We start from the raw sequence: 27,514 nt of genomic DNA on the forward strand, positions 1-27,514 counted from the left end.
CTGTATATGTGTGTACTAACATCCCATTTGCCTCAATACTTCAGGAACCAAATACTATTCTGATTTTTTTAAACTGTGGATATCTCTGGGAGACACGATACAGGCGTATTTTGAGCCCGATTAATCAAATTTAACTATTTTATTTTTGCCTTTTGCATTTTAAAATTTTCAAAAAAACGTCTTCACTCTTAATTTAAATCAGTGAAATAGCTAGAAGTCGGTTACTGAATATCACTGATTTGCAGTAAAAATTCCACTAAATGAATTAGTTAATCTGTTTTACCCTTTACCGATAATACAGATTGATTGGTTTATTTAGTGAAATTTTCCCTTGAAATCAGTGATATATGACTGATTTTCAGTGAAAATTTCACTAAATGTTTCAGTAACCGACTTCTAGCTATTTCACCAGTGAAATTTTCCTGATTCAAATAAAGAGTGTTGGGACTATAACTGAGCCGCCGGAAAGTAAAAGGGCGTATAAAATTAGTACGGCCGTTCGAGTTGGCCGGCCGTGCAAATTTTATGCTCCCTTTTACTTTCCGGCGGCTCATCAACTTTAAAAAAAAAAGTATTATCACCCTATAGATATTTTTCATTTAATTTTTCAAGCTTATGAAGATGCATCGATGACCTATTTTTAAACATTTACATGACGGAATTATTAATGTTTCAAAAATAAAAAATTTTGAAACATTTGACTATTTTGCATTTTTTACTTGAAAATTCAAAAAAACACAGGAAGCAAAGTGTTCATGAAATGACGACAAAACAAATATAAATCTGTGAGGAAGCAATATGCACTCTTAAAAGTAAAATCATCAGTAATATATCTTGGCAGCGGTTTCATTATTTATAGTGAAAGTATGTAATATATTACTTTCACATGAACTATTATTAATAAGTACTTTAATAAAAATCTCATAGAATTAGCCAGAACTATAGTTAGAAGTTTGACTAAAAATTTAGTTCATTTGGACATTAACGACATTACGTGTGCACTTGCTATCACATTACAAATGCAGGTTATCGCGAGCAACAGGCTTCATAATGAAGGTAATCCAATTAAGCGTAAATTTGTTTACTAACTCCTACTATAGCTTTTAGTGGGATGAGCTCTGCGGGGAGAGCCAACTAAAACGGAAATAATGTATGGATTAATTATTCCATCCGCTCTACTCTGTTCGTGTTTGTGAGTCGATTGATATGCATACGTAATAGTCACAACGCCATCATTTAAAGTTTCTCATCTCTATTCATAGATAAAAAGGGTGAAATTCAAATATGTGTCATGTATACCGATTAGAATTTTCTTCCTCGCCTCCTACGAAAATTAATATAATCATTTATACCCAGATATTAAGACATATATAGAAAGATGTGTATTAGCAGAATGGATACCGCGTTTTCAATACTATAACCTCATCATTTTAATTCATTTTATAAAAGTCTTAAAAAGTTACCTTGTTAAGTCATCAAGATTCATCACACTAGGATAGCATAGAAAGATAACCAAATCAGTCTCCGGTATGTACAACATTTGACCCTAAAAATTTTTTAACTTTTAGTAGTATAAAGTTTATTACATCTACACTGAGAGAAGTTTAACGCAACATCTGCATCTTTTGAGGGACAGATATTGTACCACAATTATGTGCAGACGCAGTACTAAAATCGAACAGCAGCAGCGCCAATTAAGTACTGATTCTGACCTAACTTGTGGGACAAACGATTTAGTACAGTATCTGTCCACCAAAAAGCGCAGCTGCGATACAATTTAGAACCGATGTTGCTCGAAAGGTTAGGTACACTATCTGAACGTGTGTTTAGTACGAAATCTGTGTTTAACTTCTCTCAGTGTAGGCTACCCAGCAAAAAAGAATGTATTATAAGAAATTGAAAAGTATTTAAGCAATATTTTTGATTACAATCGCGCGCGAATGGATTCAATGGAAATTATCAGGCGTACAGTGCGCCTAAAGTATCATGTTTTTGCGATACACACACTGTATACGCCAAAATTTTTCCAGTGCAACACTTGTGAATTATTAACAGTGTTACACTGCAAAAAATTTAATGGCAACTGGAGTTAGGAGTAAAATTTTTCAAATTAAAAATCAACTTCAAAAGTGAGTTAACATTAGATTAACTCTCTTAACGCATTAATTCCGTACATTGCAAAAAGAAGTACGGGCGACCGGGGTTACTTGGCGCACTTTTCAGTCTTTGTTATGTAACTCACTTATTTTTGCTTTTTTTAAAAAGTTATTGTATAGAAAACTTGTTTAACATCTCAGCTTTAATTTAAAAAAAAGAAAGTTGCATTATATTTAATACTTTTCTTTTTTTAAACAATATGAAACTTAACAAAATAAGTCTTGTACTGTAATTTTACAATAAATTAAATTATTGAAAAAATCATCAAATTTCATTTAAATTAAAAAAATATTTTCTATAGAATCGTAAAATTATCAAAAAATATTCATATAATTCAACTTCATTTAATCATTTTATTAATATTCAACGAAATTTTCAGATAACCGCGCCACCTGACCCCGAATGTACTTTTGATATATTTACTAATTTTTTATAAAAACAGTTAATATAAATCAAACAATTCTTTTTCTTTCTTAAAAAGAAATGTAAACAGCTCAAAACTTGATATTTGACTTCTTCTAAAAGTAATTTTTTAAAGAGATTTCACAAAAAAATGAAGAGGTTAAAAAATTACTTTGACGTACTAAAATCAGTTATTTGAATCTATACTCCACAATAATGAATGAATATTAATGAAATTTTGTACAAACTTACAATTTATCAAATACTTTAACTTGAATGAAGAGAAAAGTTAATTTAACTTAACACTTATAAATAAACTCAAGTGCGCCAAACGGCCCTGCTCACACAGCACCGAAAATTCCCCTAAGGTTCATTGAAGGTTTAAACGTTAACTTCACTGCAAAAAGAAGTGTCTTAATATAAGATGTTTTAGTAGTCACTTTTAAGACGGTTTGGTAGTATCTTTTTAGTTATTTAAAGTGTCATATTTTAAGATGTTATAATAGGAATAAAGCATCTAAAATATAATATTAACATTTTATTCTAAGATGGAAGCGAATGGAAGATACCATTTCCATTTTAACATCTTGTTTTAAGATACTAAGATAAGATACCTATTTTTGCAGTGTTGAGAGTATTGAATAGCGGGGTTTAGAAAAGAATGTTTAAATATTAAAATGTCCGCATGTGAGTAAATGTTTAACTTTTTTAAATTTCGCGTTAAACATTTACTCACATACGGACATTTAAATATTTAAACAATCTTAAAATACATTGCTGTTACTTTTAAAAGATTTAAACATCTTCTATAACCATCTTATATCTCAATAAAATATAGTGCTAATTAAATAGTTACTTTTAAACGTAAACTTGAATACTCTTCTGATTCTTCAAACTTCATAATTCCTTTCTTTGTTCGCAAAACATAAACAGTGTTTATGTGGGACAATATGTTCTCAAAAGTCAACTCTAAATGTGGTCTTACCTGAAAATGAAATTCAACATATTTTTTAGTATATAGTCTATTAGAGTATTTGTTATATTTCCCAGTGGGTAAAAAACCTTGTTCGTTCTAAAAACAAATATGTCCGCCAAATAAGGTTCTAAAACATTTTAAGAACATGGATGTTCAAATAATGTTCTAGAACATTTTTTTGCTGATGTTTTAAGAAAACTCAAAACGTTTTAAGAACGTTTTTGGTACGAACATGGTTTTTTGTTCGTCTTGTTACATGCCAGAAATATTTTAAACCTGCAATATCTATGTGCTATATTTAAAGATATATGTTCCCGTTTTGATCTGAGATGAACATCTTTATTGAATTCAAATTATTTTATTTAGCAATTTCATATTTAGTACATCAGCAGAAAATTTAAAAAATTAAAAATAATCAGATTTGCAAATAAAAATAATATGATGCACATCAAGCTAAATAGCACAAAATAGTTCCATAATATTTCAATTGCAGTAACATTAATTTTGTCCGCCATGTGAGAATATCACAGAAAAAACCTGAACTCAAAATGATAGCGTATGCTACTCATTTTGATATGCAGCAAAAATGAGTCAGGTTGGTGGCGCCACTGTCTATGTCGTTTAGCATTGACTCATTTTTGCTGCATATCAAAATGAGACTAAATTTTTTCTGTGATTGCACGGCAATATTGTGCCAAAATGTTGTGCTAATTGGTGATTCAAACAGCTACACTAGCGCCACAGTTGAACTAACGTAACCTTGACTCGCTCTAAAGCAGTCTCTGTTTTGACAGTTTATTTCAAATTATTTAATTATTCTGATATTTTTATTGCGTTTGTAAAATAATTTTTAAGCGTTAAATAAAAAAAAATAATTTAAAACACATGGAGTGCTACAGAGCGAGTCACGCTTAAGTCAGTTCAACTGTGGCGCTAGTGTAGCTGTTTGAATCGCCAATTGGGAAGGAATGGAAGAAAGTAATTGAAATTTATAATTACTTTGAAGAAATATTAAATTTGTCTGTTTAGAGCACAAATTCTACGTCCCTTACAATACAGGATATTGTCTATAGATATATTCAAATCACGTCCCCTTTTAATGCAGAAATATAATCTTGGGTATACAATGGATATTCCATAAAATATCACAAGGGAGGGGACGCTTTATATTATGATGGATATCTATGGTTACAGGATATTAGGATGTTACAGGGATATTTGTAGGAATAATATAATAACACTTTCTGACAGTTTAAAAATATATTCTCAAATATACGTAAAATTCATCAAAGTTACCGGGCTCAATCAAATGAGTAAAAGAAATTTATTGTTTCCTCCATGAGGAAGCAAAATGTTCATGATCAAAATTTGAACCAATTTATCAACAAGACATTTTCTCTACATAACTTACGGTTGAAAGGATATCGTTCAGCTTACATATACCACTGGCAACCTGCGGTATAACACGCGTGACTGTGCAGCCTGTTTGTACTATTGTCAGATTACGATTAAACATCAGATGAAAAGGAAACACTCTGCAGAATGTAACTGGACTGACTTTTGGTTCTGTAATCATGATATTATTATTATTTTCTAAAATATTTTATTCCTTTATTTCACTATTCATTTTATGTCCTTGTAAGAAGGTATAGGATTATTAGTTACTGTTTATTATGGCTCGATTTTTTTCTCCGTGCAGTCAAATATTTTTAAGTTGTTATTGAAAATTTTTTTAAAATATAGTGCAAGATTATAGTTCAAACGTATGTAGCAAATTTGGTGCAAATATCAAAGTATCTTCTTACGGCAAGATTGCAGGGAAAACGAGGGGGAATTTACTCAGGTAGTCAAGTGTACACTCTTCCTGTAATACTTGTGTAATATCGTGTAATACCGTGTAATAATGCGTTATTACGGTACTGTAATAACGCAAAAAAGTCTGTAATATCTCTGTAATAATGTGTAATACTCTGTAATAACGTGTAATACTTAGTAATAAGGGTAATATGAGGTGTATTACTGGTAGTCAAGTGTACACGTTTTTAACTAGTAAATTCCCCCTCGAGGGAAAACTTGGCACAATCTTGCTGCAAGTTTGCAAAGCTTCATACGATACGCAATTGTAAACAGAAGCCCCTACTTTTTTAACTTCCAAAGCAGGGCGACATTCATGTTTATTTATACCTGATAAATTGTTTTTAGAAAATTTTCTTTTTAATATCATACAAGCTTACAACAGGGCTTTTCGGAAGTTTGCTAACTACCTTGCCGTGAGAGGACATTTTGTTACTTGCACCAAACTTGCTACATGTTATTGCACAGCAACCTTGCATGACATGCACGGCAAGCTTCCATCAAGTTTACTGCAAGTTTTCGTGCTGATTGGGATTACATGGGTTACGTCAACGTTCATTGTATCCACCTTGAGTTTAAATATTGATATAAATTTACTTATCAATATTACCTCTGAGAGGACATAATATATGTTGCAATAATATTGCTCAGCAATCAGGGGCGTAGCCAAAAATAAATTTCGGAAGGGTTTTGTGAAAGCCACAGGCCTTAAAAATCATGTAATATTAATGCAATAATGTGGCCATATATATTATGCTGATTTAGAGCATAAATTTAAATGTTTACGATTTTTAATAACTAAACGTGTGCAAAGAAAATTTGATAAGATTTTGAATCAGCATTTATGTACATCGATTTTCGAAAATTTATTAGTCTCGAAAAGCATGTCGAAAAAATCCGCTTTTTTCTTTTATTTATCTGTTTTATCTTTATCTTTTTATCTTTTTCTTTATCTTTTATCTTTTTTTGTATGCATGCACTTTATCAATACTCACCTAAAGATAGAGTTTCGAGATCAGCAGAAATTGGTTTTGGTAATACCCCCGGACCCGAAGAGTCAGTAATGAGAAATTGAACATGATCACATTCGTCTTTTGTCTTCAAAATATCCATATCTACATCAGTGTTGTGAAGCTTCTTTGCCACTGTCTGCGTCAAATATAAGTATATATTAAAATGAACAAAGATACACCGAAAAAGCAATATAATTGTAAGAAATCCACTCTAATAATTTTAAAAAGATGAACATTTTAAAGAACCATTAAGAATACTTGATTACATTAAGAAACTAATTTTCTTTATTAAAATACTATGTTTATTAATAATAATAATTTATTATTATTTTTGACTAATTAACAATAAATTATTATGCGATTTAGGAGATTGGAGTTATATAGTCATAAACGCAGCTGATTTGAGATATATGAATCATTAATCTCTTTTATTTTCTAGCTTTAAATGAAAAATTAAATTTGCAGTTTATAACAAAATTACCACCAAAAAAAAAAGAGAATTTGAATATAATGGGATGTTTTAATTAAAACAGCAGAGACAAGTGGAATACATATACCTTAAATCTAAACCGAGACGTATGGCAAAAGTTTTTTTTACTATATCAAGGTGTTAATTACTTTAAAATAATTGCGAACAAAATGGTAAGGGCGTCGCCGATTAGTTCAAACCCATGATAAATCACCATAAAGAATTGTGTGAGTCTCTCGCTATTGAAAAAAAGGAGTAATACTAAATATGAAATAATACTACTTACTTTCACTATTCCAATAACAATATACTCTAAACCTGGACGGTCAGAGTAATAATGTAAAACAAGAGCGCCATCCTCTGGGCGCTCTGTACATCTAAAAGACGGTGCTCTCATTCCTGGATATAACGTTCCAAGGTGATCATGAAGTGCATCCAAATTCTGTAAAACAATTTTAAAACTGTGACAAAATTTTTTATGAGAAAAAATACTAAAGTTTTAGTGAAAAATAATTAAAAATTACAATAAATTTCCACTACATTAAATTAGGGAACGAATTCAATCTAACTAATTTAAATTTAGAGAGTTGTTTTAATTTTAACTTTACACTTAAGTTTCCTGTAAATTTGAATCGTAAACTTGTCAACATTCTGAAAAAAACCGTGTAAAAAGCTTTAATCTATACCTGCAAGAAATCTCTCGGTGTAGCTCCTAACACTTGAAGTATTTTATCATAACCCGAATCTTGACAAAATTCAAAAAACATACGTCCAAATAATTCGAGAATGTCATTTGCTGGAATATCTGAAAAACAAAAAAATGTTGTATGAAAACTTTACAATATTTTAATTAAATTTTTCAACATTTACTCTGTTATTAGTACTTATACAAAAATCTAAGTCTTAATTATTTTCAAACAGGGAAATTTTTTAAAATAATTAAACGAGTCAATGTAAAATATATACATATGAGAGATTCTTTTTCAATCGCCCCAGCCCAAAAAGTCAATGTTCTGGAATTGGCTTCATACTTTGGTAAATTGTTGTCCTATATGATAGTAATAAATCCCTAAAATATAAACACATTAAAAAAATATTTGTTGAAAGTAGAGGGGGTTGAAGTTTTGACGTTAAGGGTAACATTGTCATTTTCAAATCCGTATAACTATGACAAAAGTTAATGGATTTTAATTTATCTATAATGAATTTTAATGCATTTTTCACGTACTTTTCAAAAATGTATACAAAATTTAGAAAAAAAAATTTTTGACCTCTTTTTTTCAAAATCAACCCTTATTTTTCGATTTTCACCCCTTCGGGTATTTTTTTTTTTTTATTTTCATTGGAAAGCTGAGGTTTTTTCCCATGAGCTATGTAAATATGAAAATGGGACAACAATAATTTTGTGAGAAACAGAATATTAATGTAGGCGGTGCCGATAAGGGTGCAGTTAAGGAAACACGGTCATTTTCAAATCGGTATAACTATAACAAAAGTTAATGGATTTTAATTTATCTATAATGAATTTTTTTAATGCATTTTTCACGTACTTTTCAAAAATGTATATAAAATTTAAAAAAAAAATTTTTTCACCCCTTTTTTCCAAAATCAACCCTTATTTCTCGATTTTCACCCCTTCGGGTATTTTTTTTTTTTTTTTTTTTCATTGGAAAGCTGAGGTTTTTTCCCATGAGCTATGTAAATATGAAAGTGGGACAACAATAATTTTGTGAGAAACATAATATTAAATTAGGCGGTGCCTACCTAAATCCTCGAAGATGATCTTCAGGTGTACCCTTTATCGGCACCGCCTACTTTAATATTCTGTTTCTCACAAAATTATTGTTGTCTCACTTTCATATTTATATAGCTCATGGGAAAAAACCTCAGCTTTCCAATAAAAATAAAAAAAAAATACCCGAAAGGGTTAAAAACGAAAAATAAGGGTTGATTTTGAAAAAAAAGAGGTCAAAAATTTTTTTTTCTAAATTTTGTATACATTTTTGAAAAGTCCCAATGGGAAACTGCCACGAGTAACCATTGGCGTATTAATGGCCCAATGATGGGAGCCAATGAAAAAACCATTGGCACCCAATAATGGACCATTATTGGTAAAGTCATGGGCTGTCCACGCCGATGCCAATGATTGGCAACCATCATTGGCAAATTATTGGCAACCAATAATTAGCCAATATTAAAAATTTTAATAATAATTTAAAAAATCAATAATTTAAAACAAATTTATATTTTTATTATTTTTTAATAGTTATTATTATTATTATTTTATTTTTAATAATTAAATTAAAATAAAAAAATGGTCATCAAAGTATTAGTGAAACTATTTCTTCCAAAAAAGAGTTTGTCTCAAATCCAATTAATAGAAGAGACATCGGGCAGAAAAAAATTTCGACGAGAAAAAAATTTTAGATCACTGCTTATATACCAATCAAGTGGCATCTCAACTGCGAGAAACAGTGATGTTCGCCCTCCCTTTGCGGCGTTGAGTGAACTAAAGTCCAGAGCTGAGCCATCAGCGCAGCGCGGGAACATTTAAAAAATTTGATTTTATTAGATATTTTATTTTATAATAATTAACGAATTATTAAGTATGACATTATGTTATTAATAATTATTAATGACATTAATTATTTATTAAGTTAATTATTTGTCATATTTAAAATAAAATAAAATATCTAATAAAATCAAATTTTTCAAATGTTCCCGCGCTTCGCTGATGGCTCAGCTCTGGACTTTAGTTCACTCAACGCCGCAAAGGGAGGGCGAACATCACTGTTTCTCGCAGTTGAGATGCCACTTGATTGGTATATAAGCAGTGATTTAAAATTTTTTTCTCGTCGAAATTTTTTTCTGCCCGATGTCTCTTCTATTAATTGGATTTGAGACAAACTCTTTTTTGGAAGAAATAGTTTCACTAATACTTTGATGACCATTTTTTTATTTTAATTTAATTATTAAAAATAAAATAATAATAATAATAACTATTAAAAAATAATAAAAATATAAATTTTTTTTTAAATTATTGATTTTTTAAATTATTATTAAAATTTTTAATATTGGCTAATTATTGGTTGCCAATAATTTGCCAATGATGGTTGCCAATCATTGGCATCGGCGTGGACAGCCCATGACTTTACCAATAATGGTCCATTATTGGGTGCCATTATTGGAATTATATTGGCATCCCTGGCTACCATTATTGGGCCATTAATACGCCAATGGTATTTTTCCCATTGGGGTACGTGAAAAATTCATTAAAATTCATTATAGATAAATTAAAATCCATTAACTTTTGTCATAGTTATACGGATTTGAAAATGACAATGTTACCCTTAACGTCAAAACTTCAACCCCCTCTACTTTCAACAAATATTTTTTTAATGTGTTTATATTTTAGGGATTTATTACTATCATATAGGACAACAATTTACCAAAGTATGAAGCCAATTCCAGAACATTGACTTTTTGGGCTGGGGCGATTGAAAAAGAATCTCTCATATGTGATCTGGATAATTAAAAGAGACCTTACGTTCGAAAAAATCGATTTTTTATTGATTGTTGATTCTGATAGAGAAAATTTTTTTCTATCAGAATCACCAGTCAAAAAAAAAAAAATATTTTTTTTCGGACGTTAGGTCCCTTTTAACTGTTTGAATATCGGTTGGAGTTCATTTGAAAGAATCCGTGATCGAAATGTTTTCTCTTCGAAAAAATCGATTTTTTATTGATTGTTGATTCTGATAGAGAAAATTTTTTTCTATCAGAATCACCAGTCAAAAAAAAAAAAATATTTTTTTTCGGACGTTAGGTCCCTTTTAACTGTTTGAATATCGGTTGGAGTTCATTTGAAAGAATCCGTGATCGAAATGTTTTCTTTTTCAATATAATTTTCGGATAACCATTCAATGATTTCTGTTAATGAAAATTACTTTTTCAACACTAAAAATTAAGACTAGTATTTATTATTGTTTCTCACATATTAAAGTACTGATATACATAAATAAACATTTAGCATACGTACTAAGTCGATTAACAGCTGCAGAAATAAGGTTATATGTAATTTCATCGTCATAAATCTGACGAACCAGAAATTGTCCGTCCATATTTATAGCAGCATCTCTCCTAAAAAAATTACTCTTTAATTAACAGAATACACACTATAAGATATACTTATAGGTCCCAGTAAAAAAAAATAATTGAGAGTAAGGAAAAATAATTGGGAGTTAGCTTACTTTGTATTCGGTTTGGCGTCTAAACTGTGTAGGGACGTTACGGCCAATTATTTTTTCTTACCCTGAATTCTTTTCACCTGGACTGTTTGAATTGATGTTTGTTGATCAACGTTTGCATTACAAATGAATAGAATGCATGTTCCGAAGTATCAAAATGCCGATTTGGAATAAGAAATGTAAAATTTTATGAAAAAGACAAAATGTGAAATATGACTGATTTATCGACAATTTTATCATGTGAGTAGTACTCGTATGGTAAATTTATCATATGAACACTACTCACATGGTAAAATTGTCGGTGAATAATCTGTCACACTTCGCCTTTATTTCTTTTAAAAAAATTATATATTTCTTATTCTAAATCGGCTTTTTTACACTTCGAAATATTTATTCTATTTATTTATAAGGTAATCTCGAATAAACAAACGTCAATTCAAATGTTCAAGTGAAAAGAATTCACGGTAAGAAAAAAATAATTCACTGTAATGTTTCAATTCGGTTTTTTCGCCAAACCGAATTCAGCTTAAGTTACTACCAATTCTTTTCGCTTACTTACAATTATTTTTATTTACTGGGTGGTTAGTGCAGTTAGTTCTAAGTGTGAAGTTGGTAGGTTGGGTTACATTTGCATTAGAATTTAATTATCATCCGAATTATAGTTTTTAAAATATGTAACGCCGCACGAGAAAAGGGACTTATCCCAGAAATAACATTAGGCTTACAAGTTTTTAGTTTTAGTTTTTTTTTTTCTCTTGCGGCGTCACATATATGTTTGTGCTCTACCCCAAATAGAATAAAAGTTTACGGCAAAATTGCCAAGACAGATTATCAAGCAGGTCTCAAGTAGCAAACAGTTCCATCTCCACAAGGTTGCTACAAGCTTATACACGGAAAAAAATTTCATAGCGAAAACACTGCAATTTTCATGTAGACTATGAGAAAATTGAGTTAACGACACATAAATTGGGAATAGCACAATTCCATTTGCATTAATACAGAGGCATAACGCATGGGCAAAAAATAAAGTGTGACACACTCTATGAGATTGGTTTGTTTAGTTGGTTATGTTTGTATGAGATTGGATTGTTTCCCAAAATTCAGCATTTTGTGATAACTTCAACTGCGGTTTTTAAATGGCGCTAGAGATATTGTTGATAACACAAGAAATTTTTATCCGTGTACAATGGAAGCTAGCTGAAAGTTTTCAATTAAACGTTGCTGAAAGCTTTCAATGAAAGGATACTATACTTATACTGTTAATGTGGAATGACAGATTTGACTTGCTCGGATTTAAAAAAAAAGAATTATTTTTTTTTAATTTCATTTTTTTATTAAACTTCTTTTTATTAACTTAATATTAATACACTGTAAAAAGAGGAGTTGAATTTCATCACCCTATATAGGGGTTACTATAAAAATCACACCCTTTCGGAGTTAAAGCGAAGGAAGTTGATGCTTATAGTGAGTTAAGTTATGTATAGGAAGTTAAAATGCTTTGGGAGTTAATCTAATGATTAACTCGACAACGCTCTGAGATGTGAATAAGTGTGAAAATAAATTTTATTTTACTTTAATTAAAATAATTTAAAAAAATATTTTTTTGTTTTTTTTAAATCGAACTAGGCCCTTTTTAGTTTCTACAACCTACAAATTTCCCTTTTCTCCATCATTGGATTCAAAGGAGGGCCTACGGGAGTCTGAAAGATCCAAAAGAGGGTTCATTCAGGTTCTAGGAGAAGCTAAAGAGGATTTAAATTACCACTCGAGTAGTGCTTTATTTGTTACACGCAAAAAAAGAAAAAGTAATTTTTACTACTTTCGGAGTAAAACGGGAACTGTCCGAAGTTTCTGCGCATATCTGGAAACTTTTACTCCAAAAATAGTAAAATTTACTCCAGAAATAGTAAAAATAACTATAGAAACAGAAAAATTTACTACAAAAATAGTCAATTTTACTATTTTGCAGTAAAAATTACCAGAGATGCGCGAAACTTCGGACAGTTACCGTTTTACTCTGAAAGTAGTAAAAATTACTTTTTCTTTTTTTCCGTGTAGACATATTACTTAGACAATGTTCTAGATGAAAATGGTTTCTCTCTTAGCTTTTTTTTAATTTTTACAAAAAATATAATATCTAAAGCCTTAATTTTGCCGTTTATTGTAAAACAGTCAAAACTACAACCCAGCATTACTTACTTGATTGCCTCCCATGTGTCGTTGCCAAAGGTCTTCACCACAAGCAGTTCCAAGGCATAATTTACAAAACCATACTGCACATATATTGAAAAAAAATGAATGATTAGTTGATACACAGAGAAAATAAATTTTATTTACTTTTAAACTTTAAATACTTAGTAAAATGTCTGTACATTGATTTAAACTTCAAAATTTTTTACATATAATTTGTCTTTTTGAACGTCAATGTTTCCAAAAATGACCATAAAAAATTTCATATATGTGACGTTCCATGAGGAAAGGGACCTTAGCTGCAATAGACGCATTTTCCAGAAAAGGTATTTAAAGTAGAGCGTCCCTGATTGGTTGAGACCCTCCATCGAAAATCAGCCCCACCACCTTACTACTACATCGTTCCTACAGCTCACGCTTACGACAAGTATACTAGTGTAGAAGTGGTGGGGATGGTTTCTGTAGTCCGTGCTGGAACGCGATTAACATGGTCATAATTAATGCTTTATAACAAAAAAACTAAATAGAAAAGTACAATTTTTAACTTTTGTATCTGAAAGAGCAACTCAAGATCTATCGACTGATATCAAAAACTCAATTTTCATTTTTTTGCAGCTAAGGTCCCTTTCCTCATGGAACGTCACATATGTATATATCTTTATGTTTGTCACAAAGCTTTGTATATCCCAGCGAGAAATAAAAGGTTTAATCGACGTCTATCCGACGTCTAAGACGTTGACAACAGGTCTAGGTCTAAATTTGATCTAGAAAGTATAAAATTGTTTAATCAGAACCTTAAACATATAAAACCGACCTCTTGTCCAAACACAATTATTTTAAATCTTTTAAAACTTTTTTCAAGCATTTAAGAATCCTGAAATATCTGGTGCTGTGAGGGACTAAGACAATCATTAATTCATGGGTATCCAGTGCAGAAATTTCCCTACTTAGTTCTACTTTAAGTAAGGCTCTCTCATGTCCCTTGCCAGTTTTTCCACAAGTCCGGCATTTCCCAGATTAAACGACAGTTACTTGGTTATGCCACGTTTGCAATATAACCTAGAAAACTACATATCAAGGCAGTGGAAAGGTCCTTGCCAGTTTGTCCACAAGTATGGCATTCCTTAGAGCAACTCGGTCTTGCCATGGTTTTATGACATAACCTCAAAATAAAAAGTAATTTTTAACACCAAATAAAACTATAATAAAATTAAATTTCCATGCAAAATATTTTATCAAGTAATAATTATTTAATAATAATATTTATGAATTTTAAATTATTTAAATAACAATTAATTAATTAAAATAATTTAGTTATTAAAATTATTAATTTTTTAAAAGATTAAAAAAAAATTAATTAAGTTAATTTTTAAAAAAAATTTAACAATTTTAATCTAAGAATTTTGTCAACAACTCAAAAGAAATAAGTGATTTTTTCTTTACAAAAACTAAAATTAAAATAAAATAAGTGTTATCTAATCGACACTTTTTGTCGGATTAGAAATCAAATAGCTGGACTAAGACATCAATTAGTATACTAATTTCTCACCGTGGGTAGGGGGATGGTACTACCGAAATCATGATTGTAGACGTCTTATAGAGTTCTCTATGCAGGTAACCTTTATAAGGAATTCTAAAAGGAATTTTTGATAGAGTTCAATTTTGTCTACGAGTTAGACGTCCAATAGACTCCAACCCATGCGGAAATTTCAAACTGGCGCGGATCCCAGCCAGTACCGACGTCAACATGACTGTACTGGCTGGGATCCGCCTTTCAACCGGCTCGGTACAGGCATTATACCGAAAAGTGACTTGGCCAGGAGCACGCTGGCAACCGGCTCGGTACAGCCATTCCTACCGCCCGGGAACCGGCAGTAAGGAGTCGATGTATTAAGAATTCAACCGGCTGGGAACTGGCATTGCTCCGACTGCGGATTTTCGTTCTATAGATTTGAAACGGGCTGGGTACTATAATTCAACCGGCTGGGTGCTGGCATTCTACTGCCTGACAACCGCCTTGGATCAAAAATTATTTAAATGATATTTTCAATAAATATGAATAAAAAAATATTAATTAATTGCAAAAGACACATTTTAAGGGGACTTTCTGGTTTAGAATTTCAAAAAAATCGATTTTTTTATTTGCTTAAAAATGTTTCATAGTATCATAGAATTACTGTCCCAAAACGTTTTTTAAAAAATATGTACAAAAACAAAAGTTATAATAACAATCTACAGTTATCTTATTTACATATTTGGTGTTCCTCTTTTATTGATATTAGCTTGAAACATGTTACTCGAGGGTTTTTGGGGTCGCTGATTACGAATTTGATGTCAGTTTTTGAAAATACAAAATGGCAGATCCAATATGGCAGACGAAAAAATAAAAATTCAACTGGATTTGCTTAAAACTTGCTACTCGGGGGTTTTTGGGGTCGCTGATTACGAATTTGATGTCAGTTTTTGAAAATACAAAATGGCGGATCTAATATGGCGGACAAAGATTAAGAAATTAATTAAATTTAGTTGAAAATGGTTACTTGTAGCCTTTTGAGAATGCTAGTTATAAATATAGGCATAAAACAATAACGTTCTAGGAACCTTTTAAATACATATACAAAAACTGACATCAAATTCGTAATCAGCGACCCCAAAAACCCTCGAGTAGCAAGTTTTAAGCAAATCCGGTTGAATTTTTATTTTTTCGTCCGCCATATTGGATCCGCCATTTTGGATTTTCCAAAACGGACATCAAATTCGTAATCAGCGACCCTAAAAACAGCGGGATACGAAGTTCTGTTGTAATAAAAAGTTGTTTGATATTCATGACTCAATGAATTATGTTATTAAAACTTTGAACGCGTTTTTCTCGAAAACTCATTTTTCAAACTAGTACAGAGCTTTTCTCGAAATCTACCGAACCGATTTTCAAATCCCAAAAATTTTTCGATTCTTTTTTTAAAAAACTGGTGCCTAATCCTCTAAAAACTCATATTTCTACCCTTGTGTTTTTATATGGAGGTAAATGGATCCAAAAACACGGCGTTTTTGCGAGTTTTTTGAGAAAAATGTACATAAAAAATAAAAAAATCTTTAAAAAAAATCGTTTTTGAGGTTTAGGCACAAGAATAAATCCTTATGAAGAGATTCCCGTTTGGAACTTGAATTTATGTATTACAAGTTGCCCGGAATCTAACGTACCAAAAAAAGGTATCTTTTGGAAGACGCCACCTACAGCTATGAAATTGAACTAAATACACTCAAACATATTTTTTAAATTTTTTTTACTCAATGTGCTACAATGTTCAAAAATAGTTTTTACAATTTCTTTAATACTATTCTTACAATAAAAGTTTTAAAACCTTCCGTTTTTGTCAATTCTAAACCAGAAAGTCCCCTTAATGAGAATTTATCAATAGTTCACTTTACACATTATTAAATACACTTATTGATATTTTTTATTATGTACACATTTGAAAAATCCTATCTCTTGGGGGTTCGAACCTACGCTTATAATCGAATATTTACGCACCGAAATCACGCACGCTAACCACTATGCTAAACTCGCATGGAACTTTCGGATTGTAAATGCATTCTTGAAGTGTTACTAGCTTAAATAAAAATTAAAAAATTCTTACGTGGTAATGAACATTTTTTAAATACGAACAGATGTTACAGATATATTTTAAATATTTTATTCAATGTATATTTATGAATAATTAAATATTTTGCCTAAAAAAAGTTTGTTATATTTTTATCATTCTATTTTTTTAATATTTATTTTATTAAATAATTTTAGTATGAACAGACTTAATATCCGGTATTCTTCCGACGCCCCGTAAAAAAATGAGATCCGCAGGCGGAACAAATCCAGTACCCCGCCAGTACTGACGATTGTACGAAGGCGGATCCGAAAGTCGGAGCTGAATTTGTACCGCGTCGTTTGTATTTTGGGATCCGAATCGGTACTGGCGGTCTGTACGAGTGCGATTCCCAGCCGGTTGTAAACTCCGACATTCGTCCGACTTTTCCGCCTGGGAAATTCTACGCGTCTACAAACCTAGACGAATTATGGCGTATTATGTCGACGTAAGTGATTTAGACCTTATGTAGATCTTGGTCTAGACGTTAAATAGACGTCAATTAGACTTTTCATTTCTCGCTGGGGTCAATCACGCAAAAACGGCTCAACCGATTTGTATGAAATTTGGCACTGTATTAGGTATTAATCAAGAAAAAATAGAAACTTACGACAGACAGTAATTAATTATTAACATTTAATCAATATTAAGGGGACTTTCTGGTTTAGAATTCCAAAAAAATAAATTTTTTTTTTTGCTTGAAAATGTTCCTTAGAATTTTAAAATTACTGTCCCAAAACGTTTTTTAAAAAATATGTCAAAAAACAAAAGTTGTAATAAAAAATTATTCGATAGTCCTGGCTCAATGTATTAAGTTATAAAAATTTTAAACGCGTTTTTCTCGAAAACATATTTTTCAAACTGGTGCACGGCTTTTCTCGAAATCTAATGAAACGATTTTAAAAAACTAAAAACCATTCGATTCCTTAGTTAAAAAACTAGAGAATAAATCTTTGAAACTTCTTTTTTCTACCCCCTATTTTTTTATAAGCCCAAAAAACACAGTGTTTTTTCGAATTTTAAAGAAAAAGTTGATAAAAAATAAAAAAAAAATTGTTTTTAGGTTTATTGTCAAGAATAAACCCCCAAGTAGAAATGTGCCACTGGCATAGTACTGACCCAACACTGCCAGTCAGTACAACAGTATTGACTGCCGCACTGGGTCAGTAGTGGGCCAGCCCTGGCTGGTAACGCTGTCCAGTACTGATTTTGTCCCGCTCACCAGTACTAACGTAGTACTGGAATAATACTGACATAATACTGGTAAAGTACTCATCCGGAGTTAAAATCTCATTTTTTTACAAAATACTATATAATACTCTTTCCATTGCAAATTTCATCCTTATAAGCTTATTACTCCCATTTTTACCACGAAAAGTTAATGTCCCAATGGGAAATGCCAGTCTACTGACGGCTAGCACCACGGCGCAGTACTCAGACGCATACTCAGCCGATGGCCAGACAAGCCTCGTCTGTCAAGACTGGCGCTGTACAGAATTTTTGTTCCCCCAGTGCTCAGACAACATCTAGCAGAAAGTACTAACCCAATACTTAACATTGGAAAAATGTTTTAAACAATTTAAGTAAAATAATAAAACACAATATAATAAATAAATCAATCAATAAAAATAGATTTATTCATTTATTGTTATTTTTGTTATATCATTTAAATTTAAATTAGAAATTAATTGATTATATGAATAGGAACAGAGAGGAATTGAGAGTTTTCTACCTATTGGCATAATTTAAAGACTTTTTCATTTACAGTTTTTTTTTACCACCGACATAGTACTGATTCGGTAGGAATGACATTGTTCTGCCAGTAATGGTTTTAATATTTGTTTCCCTTCGAAATAGTACTGATTCGGTGTATTAGTCAGTACACTGCTAGTACTGAAAGTCAGTATCGACGGCCAGTATTGGATCAGTACCATACCGGTGTTTAATTACGACGAGCTACGGATATTTCTACTTGGGGACCCTTATGAAGAGATTCGCGTTTGAAATTTGAAATTATATATTACAGGTTGTTCGCAATCACTTGTACCAAAAAAGGCACCTTTTAGAAGACGCCACCTACAGCTAAGAAATTGAACTAAATACGCTCAAAAATATATTTTTTAATTTTCTCTATGTAATGTGCAATAATGTTCAAAAAGAATTTTTGCAATTTATTCAATACTTTTCTTACAACAAAAGTTTTAAAACGTATACTTTTTTGTCAATTCTAAACCAGAAAGTCCCCTTAATAAAATCAGACTTTTGTCTGTAGTTTACTCTGAACCCAAATTTTTTTACATAGTTTGTCGTTTTCAACAACAAAGAGACCAAAAATGCATGTATGTATGTCAGCAATATTTTGGTCCAGCATTACGTAAGAATGGTTTGACCGATTGAAGTGTAACTTGCCAGTCTCTTTCAGGTATTAGCTTAACTTAAAATCTTACCCGATTAAAAAATACTAATTTGTATGGAAGATATGCTTTTATTAAGTCACATTTCACCATAATTTTACAAAAATTACAAGCTAGAACTGAGATATATAGCTATAAAACTATTTTTGAGGTTAAAAAATAGAAATAACTATTATTGTAATTGATTGCTTTTAAACACTGAGAAAAATATGCTATTGCATCCATAACATTTCTGCCAAAGGTATAAAAATTATTGATTCAAAAGCATATGCTATAAAATTTGTAAAATATTTCATAGATTGTATAGCATATGCTTTTGAATCAATAATTTTCATACCTTTGTCAGAAATGTTATTGATTCAATAGCATATTTTTCTCAGTGAACTTAATTCAGGGGTGTATTTAGGATCTCTGATTAAGATAAGAAATTGTTTTAATTAAGTTTTTCTGAAAAAAATTTTTTTTTTGAAAAAAGTGGACTTTTCCTATAAGTTTTTTATTCGTTTCTGGGTGATTCTCCGCGTAGCGCACAACTTAATGTCCCTCGTATTTTTTAAAAAATTATTTGCATATATTGCAATAAATCCAATGGGAAAAACTAATTTCTATGTTTACAAACAAAAGCCCACAGTCGTTTTTAATTAAAAGTTTATAATTTTACTTAAAAAGCTGTTTTAAGGTGCCAAAACGTCATGTATGACCTGTCCCCAGTACAACTTTTATACTAAAAAATGTTATTTTTAGTAAAATACAGTAATCAATATAAAAAGTATTGATAGTTTCGCATTGTTTATGTTAGTAGAATTGTGAAAAAAAACCATTTGTGAAAAAAAAAATTTTTTTTTAATATTTTTTAGGTGTTAATTCTTGTCCCTCGTTTTTGCGTCACAGAATCGTCATGGTCTGGCCTTCAAATATTTCTCAATAAAATTAATAATTACATATTTATATTTTATGTCAACTGAAGTGTAGTAGTATTAGTTCAGTGAATATAAATAACATGTATATGAAACAGATTGAAAATTGTTAATAAATTGTTGAAAAAATCAGTTTTTCTTGTGCGTCATGGTCTGGCCTCATCACCATGGTAAGGCTTTCTCTCCATTGAACGGCGTATATTACTTGAGTGTCTATAAGTGCACATAAAATGTGAAGCAAAAAAATTTGTTTTAAACATTGAACTTTAGATAAGTAATAAATAATTACATAAATGTCCATAAATTACCACATAAATTTCCATAAATTACGGCATAAATTTCCATAAATTACCAAATTTAAAATTTTATATTGTCGTTCGCGCTATTTATTTTTTTGTAAATTACCGCGAAAATTTCCATAAATTACCGAAATAAAAATTTTTAATTGTCGTTCGCGCTGTATATATTTTTGTAAGTTACCGCGAAAATTTCCATAAATTACCGCGGAAATTTCCGTAAATTACGAAAATTAAAATTTTTAATTGTGATTTATGTTTTACATATTTTTATGAATGTTAGACAAAATTTCTATAAATTACCGCATAAATTTCCATAAATTACCTCGAAAATTTCCGTAAATTACCGAAATCAAAATTTTTAATTGTCTTTCGCGCTATATATATTGAATAAAAAAAACGTTTGATCAAAAAAAAATTATTTTCTTTTTTTTTGCTATTTATACTTGACTGCACTTTTGTGTGTTATTCTGCGTTTTATTATTAAACATTGAATTATTTAAATAAAAGTCAAATGTTAATATAGTTCTACTTCAGTAACAGCAAAAGTTATATTCCTTAAGTTGATCCATGAAGAAAATAAGCAATTTTCTAATTGATTTATCCTTTTTTTACACATTTCAAGATTCAAATTTGTACAGGGCATCACAAAATCGTCTCCTCCGGCATTCAACGACCCTTCAATATTTTTTAAAAAAATAGAATATAATTAAATAATAAAGGTTGAATAAAGTGTAGTTATATTATTTTAGTCTATATATATGTGAAACATATGAAACCGATTAAAAATAAATGATGATTTTCTCAAAAAAAAAAAAAATTATTAACGCCAGTTCCACCGACCCCAGCGTCTCCACCCGCCACAGAATTTCGACCGTCACTATAGTGCAAGTTTAATACACAATGAAACAAACGAAATTAAAAATATTTATTATAAACTATCATAGCTCCGGTAAGTTTACTAAAACTTACCAAATAAATTTCTATAAATTACCGCATAAATTTTCATAAATTACCGCATAAATTTCCATAACAAAATAAAAGTTTTCATTGTCGTTCGCGCTATATATATTTTTGTAAATTACTGCGAAAATTTTCATAAATTACCGAAATTAAAATTTTTAATTGCGATTTATGCTTTACATATTTTTATGAATTATAGCCAAAATTTCTATAAATTACCGTCTAAATTTCCATAAATTACCGCGGAAATTTCCGTAAATTACCAAAATTAAAATTTTTAATTGTGATTTATGCTTTACATATTTTTATGAATTTTAGACAAAATTTCTATAACTTACCGCATAAATTTTCATAAATTACCTCGAAAATTTCTGTAAATTACCGAAATAAAAATTTTTAATTGTCGTTCGCGCTATATATATTTTTGTTAATTATCCCAAAAATTTCCAAAAACATTTTAAATCAAATTTCAACTATTTTATAGAATTCAAAAAGCAAAGAATTTTTTTTAATTCGTTTAAAAAAATTAAAAAATTATAAAAAATTTTTCCAGCCCACCATGGATATTTATTTCTTGACACTTTATCTTCAAAAATATGTATTGATATTTATCATTTCGATAAAAAAAATATTTTTATAGTTTCAGACACCAAATCGTGCGCTACACGGAGAATCACCCACATACATCAAGACAACACAGCCACACAAAAAAAAGTACCCGGGCCGGGAAATGAGACCATCATTTCTTGGTGTATTTTGATGCGCTGAACACGAATCTGAAGTCCGTTTAGCTCCATCACGTCAGGATTTTGACATAACCTCAAAAAACATAGCTGATTTTAAATGACAGGAGAAATTTTTTAAATAATGGCAGATTTGCTTGAATCTTGTTACTCGGGAGTTTTTGGGGTCGCTGATTACGAATTTAACGTCAGATTTAATAAATTCAAAATGGCGGATCCAATATGGCGGACGAATTTTTAAAAAGTAGTTGGATTTTTACGAAAATTGGTATCTAGGGGTTTTGGGAGTCGCTGATTACAAATTTATCGTCAGATTATTCAAATTCAAAATAGCGGATCCAATATGGCGGACGAATTTTTAAAAAGTAGTTGGATTTTTACAAAAATTGGTATCATGGGGTTTTGGGAGTCGCTGATTACAAATTTATCGTCAGATTATTCAAATTCAAAATGGCGGATCCAATATGGCGGACAAATTTTTAAAAAGTAGTTGGATTTTTACAAAAATTGGTATCATGGGGTTTTTTGGAGTCGCTGATTACGAATCTAACGTCAGATTATTCAAATGTAAAATGGCAGATATAGTACGGTGGTCAAATATCTTTATGTTTCTACATGTGTCTGCATCCAGGGTACCTCCACTCGGTGACGGAGGGCAACGGAGTTTATCCGCTATCCGGCTAAGTCCCTGGATAATGGCTTTGATGCCGTCATGGCAGACACACGTAGGAAACGTATTACGATGCAGGGACTCGGAACCCCAGTATCGGCCAAGTTACATAAAAATTCAACTATTTTTTAAAAACTCGTCCGCCATATTGGATCCGCCATTTTGAATTTGAATAATCTGACGATAAATTTGTAATCAGCGACTCTCAAAACCCCTAGATGCCAATTTTCGTAAAAATCCAACTACTTTTTAAAAATTCGTCCGCCATATTGAATCCGCCATTTTGAATTTTATAAATCTGATGTTAAATTCGTAATCAGCGCCCACAAAAACCCCCGAGTAACAAGATTCAAACAAATCTGCCATTATTTAAAAAATTTCTCCTGTCATTTAAAATCAGCTATGTTTTTTGAGGTTATGTCAAAATCCTGACGTGATGGAGCTAAACGGATTTCAGATTCGTGTTCAGCGCATCAAAATACATCAAGAAATGGTGGTCTCATTCCCGGCCCGGGTACTTTTTTTTTGTGTGGCTGTGCAATTGATCAGGATCTCATATAACATGTTTGTATATAGAGGAAAATTTGTGAGTGAGTTTGACAATATTACATGACAATCACGATTTCTCCTTCTTTTAAGCACTCCAAAACAAAAATTTCTGTCAAATGCAGATATATTGACAATACCTAGATGCAGTCATGCACCAATATTGGCTGGCAAACAGTTGGCCCGCCAGTATCGGTGTAGTACTGATATGATTTAAATTCTATATTGTGCCAATACTGCAAGTCAATAAAGGCAAGCCAGTATTATTTCAATACTATGACAGTATTCACAGAAAAAAACTGAACTCAGAATGAGCCGTGTAGGCGGCTCATTTTGATGTGCAACAAAAATGAGACTAGGTTTTTTCTGTGTTGTGAAGACGCAATGATTCAGATGGGAAAATCTTTATAATATTGTAATTATAGCAATTTATTTGCCTTAAAATTTTTGAAAAATACTCCACTTTTCAACATTTATTGATTATATAGTCATTCTTAATCCTGTTAACTTTATCGTGTTTTGACTTGCTTGAGGTTAGATTATTGACATTGTCAAAGTTGTAGTATCCCAGATAGCACCGCACTTTACAGGAAGTTAATGGAAAGTTAACGGCGATAAGTTTGGAAGTTAACGTTGTTAATTTCTCGTTAACTTCGCAGAAGTTTTATTTGTCCTCAGAGTTTAAGTTAACACTGTTAACTTGTTGAAACTTAGAAAAGTAAATTTGCTGAAAGTTTTCCTTTGTAATTTTACACAAAATTTTTATCGTAAACTTAAAAATGTATTTTCATGCGCAGATGTTTTCTATAGCAGCTAGGGCTGCGCAATACTTTTTAATTATTTTTCCCTATAGACAAGCTATAAATGTACTAAAATACATACATCTTTAAAAAAAAGTATTTTTTTTAATTTTGAATTTATGAGAAAAAAATTTTTGCAACATTTATGCAAACTTACTAAAAAAAACTTTCTGCAAATTTAGCTTTATAAATTCCAGCAAGTTAACAGTGTTAACTTAAATTCTGAGGACATTTAAAACATCTGGGAAGTTAACGGAAAGTTAACAATGTTAATACTTCCAAACTTATGGTCGTTAACTTCCTGCAAAATTCGGTGTTATCTGAGATACAAATACTTACATATTTCCAATTTAAATTTTATCATTAATCGCACGGAGAGAAATAGATGGTAACAACATATGATCTTAAGATGGTAAAAAGTAGATGTTATCCGGTACTATCAAAGATAGTACCCCGTACCATCTATTTCTCTCCGTGCGTTACTTAACATCCCATAAATATTCATAGATATTATATTATGAAACAACCTCAGGATATAAAAAGTTTCCTCGTTTGAGATTTTTCATGGAATACGTACATATATCCATTGTATATCCAAGATATTTCTGCGAATCTAAATGGGACGTGATTTGGAGGTGAAAAGGTTAAATTATTCTAAGTATACCTAGATATTTAGAAATACCAAAAAATATGTAGCACAATCTACATTTAATAGAATTTTATAAAATATCATAAAACACAACTTAAATTCACTTACTCAATTTTACGAATTTATAATATAATCTCAAAAGATATTAACATGTAATAAAACAAACATATGTGTTTGAAATTATAACATAATCATTATTGCATTTTTGTACTTTAAGAACAAGAAGGAATTGATTAAATGATCATCTAATATTACAATATTGTTAATAATTTCAGTAACGTCCTCCAAATTCGTAACAAAACAATGTCAGTTTAAATGACTAAAGATTTCAAACATTTCTTAATAATAATACTACAGTTCTAAAAACCTTTTACTTATACAGATTCTCTTGTCATGTTTTGTGATATTTCTTTACAAAACATTATATAATTGAAGAATGTTAGAATTTAACCAGTAACCAGTTATAAGTATATCACTTATTTAAATCAGTGAAATTCTACTAATTCAGATTAAGAGAGAGTGAGTATCACCACGTACCATGGTTTGAGTTAAACTATACGGCGAATCTACACGTAAACAATAACAAAGAAAACAATTATTCCATTTCAAATATCACGAAGAGCCGCGTTTACTCCATGCACACGGGGCGCGAACTGCAGACAAAATTGTACATACGAAACTTATCGATTTTCTGGAACAACTGAGCCACCTATCGTACAATGTTGTTAGACAGAAAAAAGAATTTTCTACAATAATTTTCAGAATAAGAGTAATTTAAAAAAATAATGTTAGAAGAAGATATTCTTGATATTTTTTACACTAAGAACCGTGAGTTAAATCAGCAACAAAATATCATAAACAATCTTAAAATTTGACATTTTAGGTAAACTAATGTTAAGGATTTTATTTTCCCTATCAAAAAAATCTCCAGGGAATTCCGCGTGTAATTCATGGGGATTCCGCGAGTAAATTTGGGCAAGGATTAAAATAAAAAAAAAAAAATTTTTTTTATTTCTAAACACCTGTAACATTTACATGTTTAGAAATTTTTTTCCCTTATTTTTGAAAAACAGACGAAAAAATTATAGCACGAAATCCTCGTGAACTCCCTGTGGATTTTTGAAATACAGACACAAAAATTATATGTACAAATTCCTCGTGGATTCCGTGGGAATTTTTAAAAACAAACGATAAAATTAAAGTACAAAATCGTCGTAGATTCCCTGCGGACTTTTGAAATAAAGATAACAAAATAAAGTATAAAATCTTCGTAGATTCTGTGAGGATTTTTAATAACAGACGAAATAAATAAATTATAAAATCCTTATGAATTCCGCGTGGAATTTTAAAAACAGACGAAATAAATTAAAGTACAAAATACTCATGGATTCTGCAGGTATTTTTGAACTAATTGAAATTTATTTTTGGGTGTAGTTCCGATTAGCCCAAACCTCCACCCAAGCAGCACGGTATATTCCCTAAATATCCATTGAATACCACAGTGGAATATTCTCATGATCTTCTAGGAAAATCAAAATGTCCGCATCATGGGAATATTCCATAGTGACATTCAGGGTATATTCCAGTGACATTGAAGGAATATTCCTCGGTGACATTCATGGAATATTCCAGTGACATTAAAGGGATATTCAGTTGATATTGTGGAAATATTCCAGTGATATTGAGGGAATATTCCATGGTTACATTGAATTTTTTTTTTTAAATGTGTTTTTAATCTTCCTGCTTATTCAAATAACAATTTATAACATATTTATATTATTTCAACACTTAAAAAAAATTCAATATAACCGTGTAATATTACCACAATATCACTGGAATATTCCTTTAATATTACCCTCAATGTCAGTGGAATATTCCCTGAATGTTACCGTGGAATATTCCCATGATGCGGACATTTTGATTTTCCTGGAACATGATGGGAATATTCCACGGTGGTATTCAAGGGATATTCAGGGGATATACCGTGCTGCTTGGGCAATATTTTTAAACTGTGAATATCCACGTATTTTGGTACACAGATTACGATAATGATAGTGAAAATTGGCGCAAATTTGATTATCATGGTAAACCATAAAAAACACCATAAAATTATGGTTTTTTGCAAATAACTCGTAAAAAACGCAAAATTTCGAAAAATGTTTTAGACAAAAGTTGTAGGTCTTATTATTTTTTGAGAAAAATAAAAAAACCAATAAAAAACATCAAAAATGATGGAGAAACAGTGCACATTATAACTAGTGAAAAATTTTCATGCCACTCGACTTTGACTCCAGAATACTTTCGGCCGTATCCGACCACTCTCGCCAATGGTTTCTTTAAAATGCAAGCGAGCAAAGCTTTACGCGAGTAAAAACTTTTCTCAAACACTAATCAGTTTAGGTGAAAAATGTATAGGACATAAAACGTGTTTTTTTGAGACCTACAACTTTTGTCTAGATTTTTTTTAAATTTTTGCGTTTTTTACGAGTTAATCGCAAAAAACCATAATTTTATGGTATTTTTTAATGGTTTTCACCATAATAATCAATTTTGGGCCAATTTTCACT

The 27,514-nt window shown here is 30.6% G+C and overlaps 1 protein-coding gene across 1 annotated transcript in view; it reads right to left on the reverse strand.

The window, feature by feature from the left end:
* The window catches only part of LOC127288799 (guanylate cyclase soluble subunit beta-1), a 39,700-nt gene extending 14,087 nt beyond the window's left edge, over window positions 1-25,613 (reverse strand). The window contains exons 1-9 of the mRNA XM_051316457.1: window positions 25,485-25,613; window positions 13,318-13,391; window positions 10,911-11,011; window positions 7,558-7,676; window positions 7,158-7,313; window positions 6,385-6,538; window positions 4,947-5,101; window positions 3,416-3,544; window positions 1,464-1,546 (exon numbers count right to left, since the gene is read on the reverse strand). Coding sequence (XP_051172414.1) covers window positions 1,464-1,546; window positions 3,416-3,544; window positions 4,947-5,101; window positions 6,385-6,538; window positions 7,158-7,313; window positions 7,558-7,676; window positions 10,911-11,011; window positions 13,318-13,391; window positions 25,485-25,487 — 974 coding nt within the window. The 5' untranslated portion in view covers window positions 25,488-25,613. The remainder of the gene's footprint in view (window positions 1-1,463; window positions 1,547-3,415; window positions 3,545-4,946; window positions 5,102-6,384; window positions 6,539-7,157; window positions 7,314-7,557; window positions 7,677-10,910; window positions 11,012-13,317; window positions 13,392-25,484) is intronic.
* Between the last annotated feature and the right edge of the window lie 1,901 nt (window positions 25,614-27,514).

This window comes from Leptopilina boulardi, unplaced genomic scaffold (assembly GCF_019393585.1).
Source record: "Leptopilina boulardi isolate dan_hultmark-lab unplaced genomic scaffold, ZJU_Lbou_2.1 LbouV2_396, whole genome shotgun sequence".
In the NCBI taxonomy this organism is placed as follows: domain Eukaryota; kingdom Metazoa; phylum Arthropoda; class Insecta; order Hymenoptera; family Figitidae; genus Leptopilina; species Leptopilina boulardi.